The sequence below is a fragment of the Barbus barbus genome, assembly GCF_936440315.1.
Source record: "Barbus barbus genome assembly, chromosome: 5".
Classification (NCBI taxonomy): domain Eukaryota; kingdom Metazoa; phylum Chordata; class Actinopteri; order Cypriniformes; family Cyprinidae; genus Barbus; species Barbus barbus.
Genome location: NC_136733.1, coordinates 7,354,200 through 7,372,410, shown reverse-complemented (window position 1 = coordinate 7,372,410; position 18,211 = coordinate 7,354,200). Strand labels below are relative to the sequence as shown.

General features: G+C 35.7%; 1 protein-coding gene across 1 annotated transcript in view; it reads right to left on the bottom strand.

Moving 5' to 3' along the window:
* Positions 1-18,211, bottom strand: part of LOC306869424 (astrotactin-2-like) — a gene marked incomplete at both ends in the record, with an annotated part of 458,741 nt that overhangs the window by 74,654 nt on the left and 365,876 nt on the right. Inside the window, 3 exons of the mRNA XM_079416194.1 lie at positions 2,327-2,475; positions 4,135-4,268; positions 13,258-13,520. Of these exons, the coding sequence (XP_079272320.1) occupies positions 2,327-2,475; positions 4,135-4,268; positions 13,258-13,520 (546 nt within the window). The remainder of the gene's footprint in view (positions 1-2,326; positions 2,476-4,134; positions 4,269-13,257; positions 13,521-18,211) is intronic.

Here is an 18,211-nt window from a genome sequence, read left to right as displayed (position 1 = left end):
TTTTTGAAGGATCATGTGACACTGAAGACTGGAGTACTGATGCGGACAATTCAGCTTTGAGCACAGCAATAAATTACATTTTAAACTATATTACAATAGAAAACATTTGTTTTAAATTAATAATATTTGACAATAGTGCTGTTTTTGTTTTACTGTATTTTTATCAAATAAATGCAGCCTTGGTAAGCATGAGAGAAACCAAAATTCCATTGATCTTTTGACATATACGAGGTCTTTGTATTATAAAAACATTGTATTATAAAAACATTACCTGTAAGCATCAGAACTCAAAACTTTGTTGTTGGCCTAAAACAGCTTATATTGATACCAGTCTGTCAAAAACTACAGTTTGTGGAATGTACAACTCTATGATATAATAGTGTGACTAAACACCGCCTCCGCAGAAGAAGATCAATGCCTGCTCCTACATCACTGCCTGTTTAGCCCCGCCCACCGATTCGCGCATGTAGTGTTTACAAGCGAGGCGAACACACAAATCTATGGAGAAACCAAACGATTAAGATCACTCTGAAGACAACAAGATGTGCAGTACCAAATTGTGGAAAAAAATTGTCTTTGTATTGCCTTCCTTCGGATCCCAGTGTTAGGAAAGAATAAATATGAATAAACTTGAAAGTCAATAAACTTTAGCTTTAATGAAGATTCAGACCGCATCAGTAAGAACTTGGTCCTTTGTTCACACATTTTAGTGTAGATTCATTTAAAACAAGGCACAATTCGATGCAGGTTTTTTAGAAAGACTGAAACTAAAAGACAATGCTGTGCTGACTATATTGGATCTGACAGTAATGTCATCAGTAACTGTTTTTTATTACATGATCACAATTGCTTTGTCTGATAAACATATATTTATGCAGTTTTAACCTAAATCACAGCAGTGTCCATCTGTGGAGGTTGTAGACTGTCAAACACACACAACTATTAGCCAATCATAGCAGTGAGCATTTACTTCAGAGTTTTGACCAGTAATATACTGCTGTGCAAAGGCAAAAAAACGTAACTTAGTTTTTTGTCATTCAAGACATCCTTTATCATGCACTTAAGTATCTTGAGTCAATATTGTTGTTTTTCCGAGAAAATAATGGGTGGTCTCAACCATAACTTCAAAAAGCCTCGGAGAAACCAAGGCAGAATACCGTATAACACCAGTAACGGCTCTTTCACTTTGTTTGGAATGCTCAAATTGAGTTACGGCGTTCTGACTTTGTTTAACCGCATGTCAAAATGAAGTTACGGTGCCGGCTTGGAGTTATACAGTGTTCTGCCTTTTTTTTACTGTCCATTACAGTTCTGCCGCATTTTAATTAAGGTGTAGACAAACAAATTAGATTGTGATCTACCAAACAGCTCCATATAATAAAGCACTGTAAAGACCAGACACCTTGGCAGCAATGCATAATCATAATTAACCTTTAAAAATGTTTTTTTCCCTTTTTGTAATGCAAATTATTCACCAGGCTGTCACTTCTAGTTGGATACGTGTGTACTTGAATGCCGTAGCATGTAGCATGATCAGTCATAAAATCAGTAGCCTAACAGTTCGCAATTTAATCCATATCCTACCTTTTCTTGTAACCTGATAAAATCAATCCATAGCGCTGAACGTCGTCGGAAATGTTTAATCCACACGCATTTCTGAGCATGCCTGCTTGCTGACATTCACATACATCCAGAAGTAGTTTTTTTAGGTTATGCTATTTAATTAAAGTCAATATAAGCAATTATGCTATGTCTAGAATTATATATAAAATAAATTGGTTGCAAAATGGTATCCACTCACATGTTTAACTTTTAGTCTGCTTGTTACGGTAAAAAATATATATATATATAAATTAATGCAGTCACATTACTATATGCAATAGCCAATTAGAGATTTGAGCCCATGACAAGTAGATTTAATACAGGTGTTACTATAACGATTTTGTAAATTTTGTAAAAAACTGCCTTTTGCCTTGGTGTAACTTCTCACTTTTTGCAAAGGCAGAGTACATTAACTTCAAAATAGGGTAAAAAATCAAGTTTGAGCTCACAATTTTTTAATGTAGATCATTTTCATTACTAAAACATCTAATTGCCAAATTTCCAGTGTCCTACCTATAATTAATTTGGCTGGATAAGTAAAAAAACTCTAAAGTATTTTTTCTCAGTTTCACACTCTAGCGAGTTAAGGTCTTTTGCCTTTGAAGGGCAGTATAGTTCCCCTTTATATTTTAAAAAGCTGTTTTTGTACAGATTTTAATTACAGTTGAGTGAAGTAGGTGCTCTTCTCTGTAATATTTTTCATAAGCCTGTGAGTTGTGCTTACCTGTGTAGATTTCTGCCTCTGAAGGGTCCTCGACTCGCTTATGTTGAATGATGTAATCTGAAACCTTGTAGCCAATCAGAGGTTCAACATCAATCCATTCCAGAGCCACCATCGTACTGGAGGGTTCCAGGTGTGGAGCCAGTCTCAATCTTTGAAAATTAAAAAGCCAAAATTATGTGCATGTTAGTACGATTTGACAGAATGGCTCTTTTCCAAAACCCACTTTTTTGCCTAAGCAGGGGGCATTTTAAGGCATCACAGATGTGACTCTGAAGTAAAGGAAAGGCAATTTTAAACAGTATGCGGCGTTGTTAAAATACCTTAGGGAATTCACAAAAAATGAATTGCAACCTTTTTTGCACAAGATCCCTGCCCTCATTTCAGACAATGACACAAATATGGCTGCGAAATCTGTGCTTTTTTGGGATCCGTTTGGATCTTGCGGGCAAATGAAATTTGATCTTTATTTCATTCACAAAAGAGGACTACCTAAATCAGTAATTGTATTTTTATTTTATTTATTTTTTTATTATTCAGGAGGGACGCATTAAACTGATAAAGTGAAAAGTCACAGTAAAAAAAAATTCAAAGGGTTAATTAACCCCAAAATTAAAATTATGTTATTAATTTCTAACCCTCATGTCGTTCCAAACCCGTAAGACCTTCGTTCATCTTCGGAACACAAATTAAGATATTTTTTTTATGGAATCTGAGAGCTCTTTTACCCTCCCATTGACAGGAAGACAACTGCAATGTTCCCAGTTCCAGAAATGTAGTAAGGACATAATAAAGATAAAGAAAACAATAATGACGACTTCAACTATTTTTCTCCTACGAGTTACTGTCTTCCGTCATTTTGGAGAGTATCTCAATGCATACGCACGCTTTCCCCTAAGTGTAAACAACGCTGATCACGCCGATTACAGTCATGCACGCACTTTCCTCCCCGAATGTAAACAACGCTGATTACGTTCTTGGCTACTCTCCAAAATAGCGGAAGACGTAACTCGGGGGAGAAAAAAATTTAAATAAATGTTGTTATTGTTGTTTTCTTTGGGTAAATAATGACAGAATGTTTATTTTAGGGTGAACCAACCTTTTAAGGCAACCAGCTTCAGCAGATTTTTGAGTGTTCTCAACTTGTTTTTGTAGGAGATTTTGAGTTTTCTCAACTTTTTGTTGTATAATCTGAAAACAACAAGTTGAGAAAACTAAAACATCTGCTGAAGCTGGTCGCCTTAAACTTTTAACTTTTCTCAACTTCTGATATTTTTACAGTGCACTTTCTATTCATCTTTGAATCCTGAAAAATAAAATTAGTCACAGTTTAGCTATTGGCGCCGGAATGATTTCTGAAGGGTCATGTGATACTAAAGACTGGAGTAATGATGCTGAAAATGCAACTTTGATCACAGGAATAAATTACATTTTAACATATATTTGCATAGAAAATTGTTATTTTAAATACATAATATTTCACAATGTTACTGTTCTCATTTTTGATCAAATAAATTTAGCCTCGGTGAGCAGAAGAGATTTCTTTCAAACACACACACACACACAGTAGTGTTTTTGTACAAATTTTATGTACATTTTTCATTATGTGACTCGGCATGTAATGTAATGGACATACTGCGTCACCAAACAATTGCCTTGATGAAATACTGCTTCACAATTTGGCAGTGAAGATGAGGCAGCATCATTTGTCTTACCAAAGTCTTGGATGCCTAACATTCTGCCAAAAAGTGATGCCATGAATCAAGTATTGCATAAAGGAGCTTTCAAGACACCTGGTGAGGGTAACTTACATTGGCCGCCGCAGGGGGCTGCAGTTGGGAAGCCCGTCTTTGCCAAGTGCCGTCAGGTCACAGCGGCACCAGTTCTCGATGACATCACCCTTCCCCGCACACCAGTATGAACTCATCGTGGCACTTTTGAAGGCCTGCAAAATAAATGGCACAGGTGAGAGAAACGCAATTATCTCCACGAGCAAATGTCCTTCCGCTGTACTCGATGAGTCACCAGGAGTCGCCAACAACACACTCTGCCACCTCCACTCAAAAAGTGGTGTAACTCTGTGAAGTTACGCAGGCTAAGGCAATCTCATGGCGCTTTGTATAGACTAGAACCTGTCAAGATTTAATTGGAAGCGGTAGCAAAAAAGGTCAGCCCACGGGTGAATGTCAAAATACTTTGTCTCTGGGGCAATAATATGACAAGTGTGGGACAGAGAAGGAGAGGGCAACTGAGACACAGATGAGGAACGGCACGCAGTGAGACAAGAGGTTGACTGGTTGAAGTGAACTTTTGCCTGTTTTGGTGATTAGGTTAACTGTTTTGAACCACTGGTTGAACTGAACGCGACACATCCGATGTGTGATACCGGCGAGTTGTCCTACTCACAATGCTGCGCTTCTCATCTGTTGTGGGACGGCCATATTTTGTTATTTTGATTAAATAATCAACAGCATTGGGGAAAGTTACTTAAAAGTAATGCTTTACAATACTGTGTTACTCTCAAAAAAAGTAACTAATGGCATCACTTATTTACTTTATGGAAGTAAAGTTCAGAAAATAAAAAAAAAGGTTATGTTTATCTAAAATAATTTTTGCTTATTAGCATGGTTGAACTGGATGAAAGGTCAACAGTACATACATAAATACATATTTGTGTTATTTAACATATTTAATTACTGCAGATTTGCATTTCACTGCTTTTATTAGTTTTTGAAAAATACTAAATCTGTCGTTGTGAGATGAGTAAATGCATATACTCCTTACTCCAATGCACTTACTCCCGATTTCTCTCAACATGGGGACAGGAGAGCTGACAGTCAATAAATGAGAAAAAGTAAATTACTTATTTGAAAAGGTAACTTCTTATAAATTAATGTTACTTTACTAGCTACTTGAAAAACTAATCTGATTACATAACTTGTGTTACTTGTAATGCATTATCCCCAATACTGATCATCAAATAGAAGCAAATAAAGTGCGAGAGTATGTTATTTCGATGCTATGGCCTTTGTGTAGATATTTAAGGATGGTCATCTTTAATGATGACTGTTTAGATAATATGAACACTTTACAATGAGAGTATATTTGTAACAAAGGTTAATAAATTCTGTATTAGTATAGTTCATTGTTAGTTTCGATGTGGAACCTTTGATTGGCTACAAGGTTTCAGATTACTTATACATTTTAAAATTTTAGAGTTGCATCTTTTAACATTAGTTAATGCACTATGAACAAACATTAATGATAAATATATAATTAGTATTTATTATTATAGATGCACCAACTGATACTTGTAGCCATTAGAATGATATCTGCTGATACCAATAATTTGGTTATCTTAAGGGGGGAAAAACAATCTCTTCCAACTAATGCTGTAAACTATACAGGGAACCCTCTCATTTGGTACAGTATAGGTTAAAATGAACAACACTATTATATTCAATGCTATTTATTTTCACATAAAATCATCACACAAAAAGGGAGACCCCAGGTCTATAGTTTAATCAAACTCTCATAAGTGTAATTTCAATGTCCTCATTTGCTGACAGCAGCTGGTACAAAAAATATCCACATTGCTATGATTAGATGCTTTCTTAATTGCTGTTTTCTCACCGCTGTCATTATTTGCTGCATTTATTTTGTTATTGAGAAGAAAGTGTGCATCACAGATTTAAATATTCATCTAAACATTGCTTTCATCAGTGTGGACGGTTTCTAGATGTTTGCTAAACATCACGTTTGCTGGGCAGTCGTGGCCTAATGGATAGAGAATTGGACTTGTAACCCGAAGGTTGTGGGTTTGAGTCTCAGGTCCGGCAGGGATTGTAGTTAGGGGGAGTGAATAACCAGCACTCTCTCCACCCTCAATACCACGACTGAGGTGAGACACTTGAGCAAGGCACCGAACCCCCAAATGCTCTCCCTGGGCACCACTGGCTGCCCACTGCTCTGGGTGTATGTCCACTACTGTTTGTATGCACTTGGATAGGTTAAATGCAGAGCACAAATTCCGAGTATGGGTCACCATACTTGGCCACACACCACTTCCCTTCCCTAACAGTATATTGGTGGTATTTTCAACTTCTTTTGCAAGCAAAGAACGGAGAACCATTAATTCAACAGGATATTTTTAAAGTGGAGCATAAGAACAGCAGTCAGAAAGTTAAGCCTTCCTTACAGGCAGCAGCAGACAGTGATGAGGAAGCCGCCCATCTCTCTGATAGCATCAGCCGGTCTCTGGCTGCCAGACCTCACCCCTTATTTACGCACAGGCAACTCTCTTTAAATGGTCTTGATGAATGAGAAGTTATTACAGCAGCAGAGAGATGGAGGGGAAAGACTGCAATCCATTGCGGTATAATGACTTGCATGAGAGATGCCTGGCAGAGGCACAGAGTCGTGGAAGTCAAAACAGAGAGTGAATGGAGAGGTGCGAGTGTGGGGTGGGCGGGATGACCCAAATCACGGAAACACTATATTACAATACAGTTGTTTTTACTGGATACTCTACAAAAAAATGGTTTATATATTCAATAACCATGAGATAAGCACTGGGGTAATCCACTGAACTTTATGAATGAAAGGTACTCTTTTTTTCTCTTATTTGGAACTAATGACATGAACCAAAACATTAAAACCAGTTAAAATAATAAAAGTATTATAACTAGCATCTTACTGCTAAGAAGTAGTAAAATAAACGATATAAAAAAATAATATATATAAATAATCAAACATATTTATTATTTTTGTCCTGTTTTCCCATTGCCAATATATTAACATTGTTAAATCAAGACAATTTTGTTCAACAAAAATAATAAGATTTATTTTTTATTTTTTTTCACTGTAGTATTTTTGTCTTGTTTTCCAGTGTAAACATCTAAACATTCTACATACATTACATTTCCTTGAGATATTAAGTCTTATTTTCTGAGAAGCTGAATCTAAATGAAGTGACTTTATTCTTATAACTAGAAGAACAAATATTTCAGCTGGGTAAGAAAAATGATCTTGTTTTCAAAGTTTATTTTTCTTACCCCAATGACAGACAGATTTTTTTTTTTTTTTTTTTTTTTTTTTTTTTTATGTATCTTGATTTAAGAATTTCTAGGAATTTGCCCTGGGAAGACAAGACAAACATACTAAGCAAAGAAATGACATTTATTTTAATGCACGGGACAATATATGCTGGCAGTAACCCTTAAGTAAGGAAGGCCTCTGGAGAGAAACCATTGATTAAATGAGAAAGCTTTTCCACGAAAACATAAGGCATTGGCAGTAAAACAATGTCAAACAACAGTCTGACAAACCCACAGAAGTGCGGCATATAAAACTAATTAAAAATGTATTTGGAGGTGAAGGAAGGGCACATTTTGGAGTCCGTGTTGGCTATGAATCCAAGGGCCTGTGTGAAGGAGCTGTTCTTCATGTTGAATCATGCATTCCCAGCCAATGCTATGGAAGTGCTGCTTGAAAGAAAGAAAATTGAAGGTTTAACAAATATGCCCATTAGAGTGGCATTCAGCAATTGCGAAAAGGGTTAAAAAGTTTCTGCAAATGGGAAACAGATGATCAGAAAACCACGCTTTCTGAAGACTTGAAGTCGGTTGAACACTATAAACGTAAACGGTTAACAAATACACTTTTAAGGAAACTGTTTACGATAGATGTTTGCTTTCTTTTTTGAAACCATTCATGACCCCTGAGTTCCATCAAACCTCTTAACTCTCTAGACCTCAGAGAAACCCTTTCCCAATGACAAGACGCGGGGCAATCATGACGTCTAAATGCTATTATCTGTTGTAACTCATCTGAGCTCACCCTATTACTGTCCCCAATCAGCATCTGATATGTGCAAACATTAGCCAGCTGGCCCGAAGAATTGATTCATCCGATGACCCAAAACCTCAGCAAACAGGTCATTCCGATCATTCGGCCTAATGTAGTGAAGGAAATGTCCCTGTTTCTAGGAACACGTATAACCATCTTCCAGGAAGAGAGCTATGACTTCGATTGAATCCAGGGTTCATAAGGGGACACGAAGAATGCAAACAAAAGTGCACATTGTTGAAAAGCAGCAAACTGGCTAAAGGGTGTCTATAAGCTGATTCGATTTGCTTTCTCTATCCACTTAAATGGCTTGCAGAATCCATGGCTATAGCATTCCCTGGAAAATTGATTTCTGTCAGCATCTTGCCTTGGGTTAAATACAAACTGTAAGGGCAGTATCCGTCATTTTCTTCTTCTGAAAGAGGAGATTGTACCATGATTGGATTGATGGCATACCTTTTTGGCGATTCCCTAGCTGAGCAGTTTTATTTCAATAGCTATATACTCAATTACAGTGAAGGCTATCTTCAACACAAACAAAATATGACACTCCAGCTGTTGAGCTGATTTTCAGGGAATTGCTTTAAGGAAGTTTTGCAGAGCAACTCAAAAAAGGCAGAACTGTCAGCAAAACTTGGAGGGCAAATAAAAGGTGCTTGGCAGTGTGAGTTAGTATGATGCCAGACAGTTTGTGAGCAAGAAAAACTTTAGCTGTTTTGCTGTAGTGACGGAATAATTTGTTTTCCAAGCCTCCATTGATTCAGATTGATGGATAATCATGACCTCATTTATATTTATCAGTGCTATTATACTGTAACATCTCATTACTTTAAGTTAAATTTAATGATAAAAATGTATCATCTACAAAATCTTCATCTACATTTTTCTACAATGAAGAATGAAGCTTGTTTCTACCACATAATAAAAATTAAAAAAACATCATTGCATTTTTTATCTTAAAATTTAGACTTCTTTCTTGGAATTCTATCAAATCAGTCAGAAATGCACTACACAGTCTCATCCCAACTCATCATATATTGAAGCTTGGTCAGGACCGTTTTGGCGTCGCTTTTTGATGCTCAAGGTACCCCTTTAGTGTCACTTTTCGAAGTGAAGGGTCCTCCGTTGTTTTAAATAGGAAACCCTTAGCGTCAATATGCCGACGCGATACTGGGAATTTTATCGTCATAATTAAATGATATATTGGGTATTAACGTTGTCATTATTGCATATATGTAGGGGTGTGATTTTTCAATGTAAACAGTCAAATTTATGAGCAAATAACCCAACCCCTGCCCCTAAACCTACCATCTGTCAATAAAACACAAGATATATCAAACAGATACAACTATCGTCATCATTTATTTAAAAAATATTAATATTTCTTAGTATTAATAAGTCTTCCGAGGCAAAACGATTGATTTGTGAGAGGAATAGACGCGATCGCCGTCTCCGTCTGCCGTAAAGACTTCCTGTGTGCTACTGTAGACTGTGCGTGAATTCAAAAAATTCCGCCAGAAGAAGCCTTAAGTCAGCTTTGGTTGTGAAATGCCATTGGCATTTTGTCTCGTGATCGATTGCGTCATGCTGTTGTGAAAGATTATTGGCTCTTGTATGTCTCGTGACCAATTGCGTCATGCTACGGGATGGGAGTATCTTTTTGAATGAGATGTGAGCGTGTTAACGGAGCAGGATCATTTTCATCGATTAAAACTTTGTGTCTTACTTCGTATGGCTTCAGAAGACTTGGAATGCAACACGACTTGTTTGTAATGTTTTTATACTGCTTGTTTATGGTCAGTTTTTGCAATAAATACCTGTGACTGCACTTATATTTGCCTGTGTGTGTTTTATATTTTGTTCAGAGGTGGGGTTAGGTGCTCCAATGAAAGTAAAAATTTATATAAAATTATTTCTATTTTTTACAAATGCATGCAAACCATTAAATTAATACAAACAACTTAAAACAATGGAGGACACTTCACAGTCGAAAAGTGACACTAAAGGGGTACCTTGAGCATCAAAAAGCGATGCCAAAACGGTCCTAACCAAGCTTCAATATGTGAGACTGGGTTGAAATGCAAGATATAAACTCATATAAAAATTCAGACTTTTTTCTTTAGAATTTAGAGTTTATATAAAAAATTCTGTAATTTTTTTCCTCCACAATAGAATAAAAAATATATGTCACCGGAGAGAAGGCCAAAGTTTTAACCGGAAAACCCAGCCATGACATTTTGATTAAAAATTACATGAATTTCCATTTCATGACAACTTTAAAGCTACGTTTGACTGCAGATTAGAGATACATTAGAAACGTATTGCCAGATGTATGAGAAAATGGCTGGAATTAACATTTCTTCTCTTCTCTGTGTCCAAAGAGTTCCTCCTTAATCTTAAAATGACTGATGAGTTTTCTACTTACTCAAATATATAAAGAACAGTGTATGAGTGTGTATGTGCTAGCATGTGTAGTTGGATTGCGAAGGGGGGAACCATGATGAAAACAGGATCAAAACTGTCACATGAGAAGCTCTGTGAATTTTGCTTTTTATCCTTTTCAGACTTGTTTTCCGGTATAGTGTTTTTAAGGAAATGGACAGATAATTTCATATCATAACCATATTTTCATTAGAAAGAGACTGACAAAGAAGCTCAATCAGGCAAGAAGGACACAAAATACAATATACATTGTATTGCTCTTTTTGCTGTTACTTAATTCCTTAAACCTTCTGACGGCTGCATCAAAATCAGTTGGGTATGGAAAAAACTTAAGGTTAAAATATATTCTCAAAACTCATAAACTCCATCCATGTTATTTTCCCCATGCAAACTGACTGATGTAAAGTTGTGATGGTTTCATCAAAAGCAAGTTGTATTATCTTAAAGCTGAGGTTAAAACTTGCTTTATAAAACTAGTGAGAAAACAAAAGGACGGATTACTCAGGAAAGTCAAATGTTCGGTTCTCAATGGACCAAAGCTAGTCCGGCTCATCAACTTCTTCTCCATCATGTCCTAATCATGAAGCGCTCTCATCTCTGTTGGAAGAGGCATCGCTTTGGGTTCAGGTGAAGATGCCAGTATTGTCTCTGTAGGCTTTTGTGTCTGTTACACTAATTGACAGGAGGCTGCGACCGCAAGCCTCCTGCGACCGCAAGTCCCCAGAGTCGATGACATCAATATCATCCTCATAATCTCACAGTATCTTCTGAGGATGCCATACGCTTTAGCCTGAGCCCTTTAGTCGACTCGCCTGCGTTTTTCTCTCCTGTTTGTTTACCAATCGACAGATCCCCGCTAGGGACCGTCTGCTATCGATTGAGATTCTTTCGTCATTGTTGACGCTCCTGTTATTAGCGAGATCTACACACACACATGTATGTAGCTTAGCTGCCAGCTGTGGGAATCAGTGTTATGGAGCAGGTTCGATCCCCAGAGCGCTTCTCCGTCAGGTATGCACTGGGCCAAAGCAGGCCATTTGGTAAGTGAGTCACTCTCAAGTCTCTTGATGCTGCTGAACAACAGACACTGGTTAATGGCATCTTGCCTTTCTAGACGTCAACAGTACGAGGGATGATGCAGAAAAGAAAGCTCTCGTAAATCTGCTCCAAAACAAAATTGAATATCTTCATTATGCCGGTGACTCAGAAGGTGCAGCAGCTACTAATGCAATTTCCTCATTTAAGGACAGAGGATATTTTATGTTCACACAGTTCAACCAAGAAACGGTGGTTTAAAGATTGTTAACATTTTTATTATTCTTCTATTACGATATTAGTATAGAATTGTTCATGTTGCATTTTCTCTAAGTTGAGTTATCCCAGTTCGTAACATCAGACAGACAAACCCTGCTTTATCATAATGAAAATCACTCCTGCCATCTACTGGCGCTTCTGGAGCAGCAGAATATGTCACTTATTTACCCGAAAGGAGACTGAATCCACTGCCAACATCCAACAAGAAACAAAATCTGTGGAATTCATGTTTACACCTTCCACATGTGAGCTGAACAAACCTTTTTATACATAATTCAGTTCTAATTCAAATGAATTTAAGGCTCAAATGTCATGTTGATTCAAGATCATATACATAAGTTGAAATATATATATATGGCAATATTGCCAATTGAGCATAAGAAGTACTGTAACTTCTCAAAGCACATGGAACACACACCTTATCAATACTATTAAAAGGTTCTTTAATGGTTCTTTGCAGCACCATAGTTTCAGCAAAGAGACCTTTTTGGTAACACTTTAGTTTAGGGATCAATTCTCACTATTAACAAGTTGCTTATTAACATGTGTATTACTGGCATTTTAGTACTTATAAAGCACATATCAGTGCATATTAGTACCATTTAGATCCCTTAATCCTTAAACCCAATACCTAAACTTAACAACTACCTTACTAGCTAATAATAAGCAGCAAATTAGGATTTTATTGAGACAAAAGACTTAATTAATATTTAGTTTATAGTGAGAATTGGTCCCCATACTTTTTTTTTTTTTTAACCCACTGTATGCAATTCTTGAGAGAATTTTCAAGACCTAAAAAGTACAGCTCGGTGCAGCTAGACATTTCCTGTAATATATTTCATGCTTTTCTTTTACTTTTCTTCTTCAAATTCCTAGATAATTATAATGTTTCCATATATTCATCAGATCAGTGCATTGGTTTATGGGTTTATAGTTGCATACACTACTGCTCAAAAGTGTGGGGTTTATACTTTTAGTTAGCAAGGACACAATTATTGATCAATAGTGACATGACAATAAAGACATTTATAAGGTTACAAAAGAGTTCCAGTTGTTTCCTTAGCAGAAAATCAGCATATTAGAATTAGAAGTAATGATGTGGAAAATTCAGCTTTGATCACAGGAATAAATTGCATTTTACCATATACAAAAATATAACACTATCCTTTTAAATTATACAAATATTTTAAAATATTACTGTTTTTACTCTATAAGTTTTTCATAAGAGACTTTAGAATTCAAAACTAACTGACTGGAAAACCCTTTTTGATTCTTGTGTGAACCTTTCTATAAAAGAGTCAAAGACTTGATCAAATGCATCCCTCATTTACCTCTTTAGTAACGTTATCCTGCACCAGGCTGTACAGGGGCACAATGCGGCTGACTTCCAAGAGGACTGGAGTCGGGCTGGGCGTCTCACGGCCTGCTTGTCTGCACAGGTGACAGGCGGCTGGGCAGCTGCCTTTCTCCTGGCACCGGATCTCCACACCGGCCACCAGGTCATCAGACAGCAGCTGCGTCTTCAGCAGGCCTGACAGGTAGCTGATGAACGGCACTGCTTTTAAGTCCCTCCGGCCACCCTGGTCTGTGACTTCTGTGAAGGTGAGAGACAGAATGACATCACTGGAACACTATGTCTTATAACAGAGATCTGTGACTCACATCATGCCCGGTTCTGGATCAGAACTAAGCAAAGTTATTAATAGGAATGAGCCTATCAACACAGGAACTGAAGCAGGAGGGTTACTTTTATACATTTATGAAAAGGGTGTGAAAATTGTGATTAAGAGAGATGATGAATACGAAACATTTAGTTCTTGGAAATGCTATCTTCTATTCATGTTGGTTTCAAACAGTTTTGAAAGACTTTTATACCAATTTTAACAAAAGTTTGACTTTTTGCTTCTAAAACTATTGATAGTTTCCTTACACGTTGGATGGATGTGAAAACATATACTTTAGCAAACAAAAAAAGGTACTTATACAGAATAAACTTAAGTAGACTTAAGTACATCTGTATAACCAATTTCATGATTACCTCTGTTGTCTTTGAAATATAGTTAAAGCACTGTTAAACAAAAAATTCTTAATGTAATTTCTACTGAAATATAGTGACAGCCTGTCCTGAACTAACCTGACCATGTCATAAAATGGTCAAATTATCTAATACTTTTTTACCTAATACCCAAAAACATTTTTCTTTTTTTTTTTGTCTTAGTGATATCATAACAACATAATTGCTTTCTGCATGTTATTTGTGCAAATTATTTTGGCCAGTATTTTTTTAAATATTTTAATGACTGATTTGAAAATTTGTAATTTTGCATTAGAATTTTTTTTTTTTGTTATCACATTTTTGCATAAACAAATAGAGGCTAGAGCTGTACACAATAAAATAAGCATAACATCATTAATCCTTATTTCATTATTTTATAAATATTAATTTTAATGATACCATTATCTATGCAGGTCACGGTGTGTCGTAGGAAGGCAGAAGGAGATGCAGTTCAAAACGCTCTTTGTTTAACCCCTTAACTGTCACCCCCCCCCCCCCCCCCCCCCTTTTTTTTTGAAAACTTTTTGAAAGTGCACTATTTAAAGTTAAATTGTAATAATTCATGAATGCTTTTGAATACAGACCTAAGATCGGTCTCCTTTTAAAGAAGACAATCAGCAGATTATTGCAGAAGTGAAATAACTTCAAAAAACGAAAGTAAAAAAAGTTATAAAAGTTTAAATTTACTGTAAATAACATGTACAATACTATTATTATTATATATTATATAAAATAAATATTTTACAAAATATATTTTAATCCAAATTTGGCATAAAATTAAAGCCATCTGTCTAAATATGTTGTGTTCCAAATTTGAAGTTGGTATAAAAACAAATTGAGGTTACTATGCAATTTTGTTTAGGCGTTATACCACAAACAGCCACCGGGTGCCATTCAAACCCCATTGAAGTTTTTTTTATGCACTTTTCTGTAACAAATGGATCAATTTCTCTCTCATTCTTACACCTATCACAAAAAAACCACCAAATATGGAATCTTGAGACTCAGACCTTTCCGATGATATGTATTTTGTCAAGATTATAAAAAGTTTTGATTCTATAAGACCGTAATACATTTAGAATATGACACCTCCCACTAAGGGGGAGGAGCCCGCTAAAAGATTTTAAAGTACCATTTCTATGGTGACGCAATATCCGATTTCAAAACGGTTTTCACAGGATGAATTTTGAGATTTTAAGCTTTCAAATGATATATAATATTTGATGATTACTAAAACATGATAGGAAAAAAAGGAAACGAATAGAATTTTTGTGTCAAAGGTCAGAGCTCCTATTATGGTGTATATGTTTTGAGGTGCGCTCTTGTCATAAATTAATCTATTACTGCTCCTACATAATTTTTTATAACAAACTTGGAATCTTGGACATTTACAAGGATATATAGTTTGTCATGATTAGATTAGGATTTAATGGTAATATATTGAAGTAAAGTTAGGTGTCCCGTATACGGGACGGTGATTAACAAACTTCAAACACAGACAGAATGGCGACGGGAAACACAACGGAGAATGGACAAAGACTACGAGAGAACTATGAGTTAATCAGACACAGGTGAACAGAATGACAATCAGGAAACTAAGGAAAACTAGGTCACAGGGGAACAGGCAAACTGAAAACACAATGAAAACTAGGACAAAACCAAACAGACTCCTAACAATACCCACGAGAAGTGCACTTATATTGAATGAGCACTTGTAATGTGGGCCTGCTTCACATTTTAAAAGTATACTAAAGTAAGATACGTTCACGACTGTTTCATAACACACTTAAGTACACTTTTATAAAGTTCACTTTTTAATAATTAAAAGTTTTACTAGTATATTTTAAATAATTGTGTTTTAATAATCTTTTGTCGTTAAATAATCTTTGATGTGTTGACTAACATACTAGAGCACATGTGTACTTAATTATAATTTTAACTAATTAAAATATTTTACATGTACCAAATTGCAACTTCAGAAATGGCAAAGTTCAGTTAGGCCTAATTGCATTTCAATATAAAGTAAACTATAACAACTTTTAATTGTGTCTGAAAACATTACATTCAGTTTGTAATTAACTATATTGTTTTAAAGTAGCATATTATCTCAGTAAGTAGCTACTCTTTAAAGAGCACATACTTTTTCACAAGGGTTCGTGTGGTTGCACATGTCAGTTATCATGAAGGAAATAGTTTCAGAAGGTGATGAATTGTGTCTGCAATGAACACACAGAGGTTGGTTTTCGTGTTGGTTTGCAGTGTTCGTGCACAGAACCCTTGGCAGACACGAAACAATGCGATTATGTGAGGAAGGATATTAATTGAGTGCTGAGATGTCCGTGTGATGGCTAAACAGATGTGCGACTCTGAACAATAACGGCTGTTTCTCTGCACTCCAAAGCCGATTTCCATGAACATTCCCGTCCACTGTGTCTCGCGATCGCATGAGTCATTATGCTGGATTTTAGCATGACAGGCAAACACTTTGAAACAGTCCGAGGCCGTTGTGTCTGCAACAACACGGGGAGGTGCCAACCAGAGCCCGTTGGTGTTTGCGCTGTTCTCACCACACATAGAGGACACGGCGAAAGAGAATATGACACGGCTAGAGTAATTGGTACCAGCCTACAGTATGCTTTTTAAACGATTATTTCCTGCAGCGCACTTAATCATTTTGAGATGAAGCAGCGCCGTTCGAAATGTTTCTCCAGCAGGCAAAGGGAAAACATCTGGCTGTACAAATTCTCGTCATCTGTGTTCACCCTCTATGCTGGTGTGAGTTTTAACCATTGTTTTTTTTTTTTGGTTTTTTTAACCTATGCCATCTGCTGTTTCTTCTCGAAAAAGACAAGACCGGGCAAATCAATTCTTAAATTCTTATTCTTATCATATCCTATGATGCATGGGCCTACAGTGTAAGGTGCAATCAAACGTTTACATAGCATAGGCTATTCACTGATTATGGTAATAACACCTTTTAGGTTTATTGCAAAATATCAAAGTTATGATTATTAAATATTAAGTATTTACTTATCAATGTATTCATTTACCTTTTATTCAATTTATGTAGCCTACAATTGTATTTATTTTGTTCATATTTTTTGTAGCCTTTTTTAATAGTGAAATTGCACTTTTTTTAAGTCAAATGATGTTCATTTTGGCCACGAACAATGCACTGACTCAGCAAAAAAAAAAAAAAAAAGTTTGCAACCCCTTAATTGTAAGTGACATTAATTCACACAATGGAGTTTATTTAGTACTTACTAACAAGTAGGTTTGAGAGGTAATACATAATTCTCAGTTCTTCATTTTCAAAGTGGATGGTCTTTTTCCACTGTTTCAGTTTTCATATACACCATCTGGTGGATGGATGGGTAGTTTACCTCTTCATTTGATTGGCCTCTATAGATCAGATGCTATATTATCTCTTAATAGGGCCAAATCAGAGCTCATGTAGGCCCATATTGGAAAGTTATTTTGTTAACAGTAATTATTATTTCCCAATATAGTAAATGAATGGGATTTACAAATTATGTGTAAATTATCTGGCAACCGGTGTGTACTCTCTTTATGTAGTATGGAGAAATGCTAAAGAATATAGGCTATTTCGCTAGTTAAGAGATGTCTTAAGTGATATTTATATAAACTGATACTACAGATGAAAAGTAGTCTAATTATTTTGATTGATAAATTATGATTCAAATTATATCAGTATAATTTGAATATTTATATCTTATATATATTATATCTGTTATATCTGGCTATAAAATGCACAATTTACTACTAGACTGTTCTAATATTCAGACACTTCTGCAAACGCAGTTTAATTACTTAGGTTTCCTCCCATTCTGTCCTTTTGTTTTGAAATGACAGCACCATATTAACTTGCTAAGCTGCATATCATATGTTACCATTCGAAATATCATCAACTTTGTGTAAATAATAATATAGTCATCACTCTTTAGTGTTGCAGTACTATTTAATATTACTAAAGTTTAACGGGGATCATTTCAGACAGAGATCTCCTGCCATCTAGCGGTAAATTATTATACTGCAGTTACATTCTATATTGAAATAGTGAATAGTGAACATGATTATACATTAATTTCCCTTCTTTCATGTATCTATTGGACATTTTAATAAAGCATAATTCAAACATTTTATGACATCTAAATATGTTTTCTATTTTTCATATTAAGTCTTTCATAAAATCATTGTCATTCTCTGAC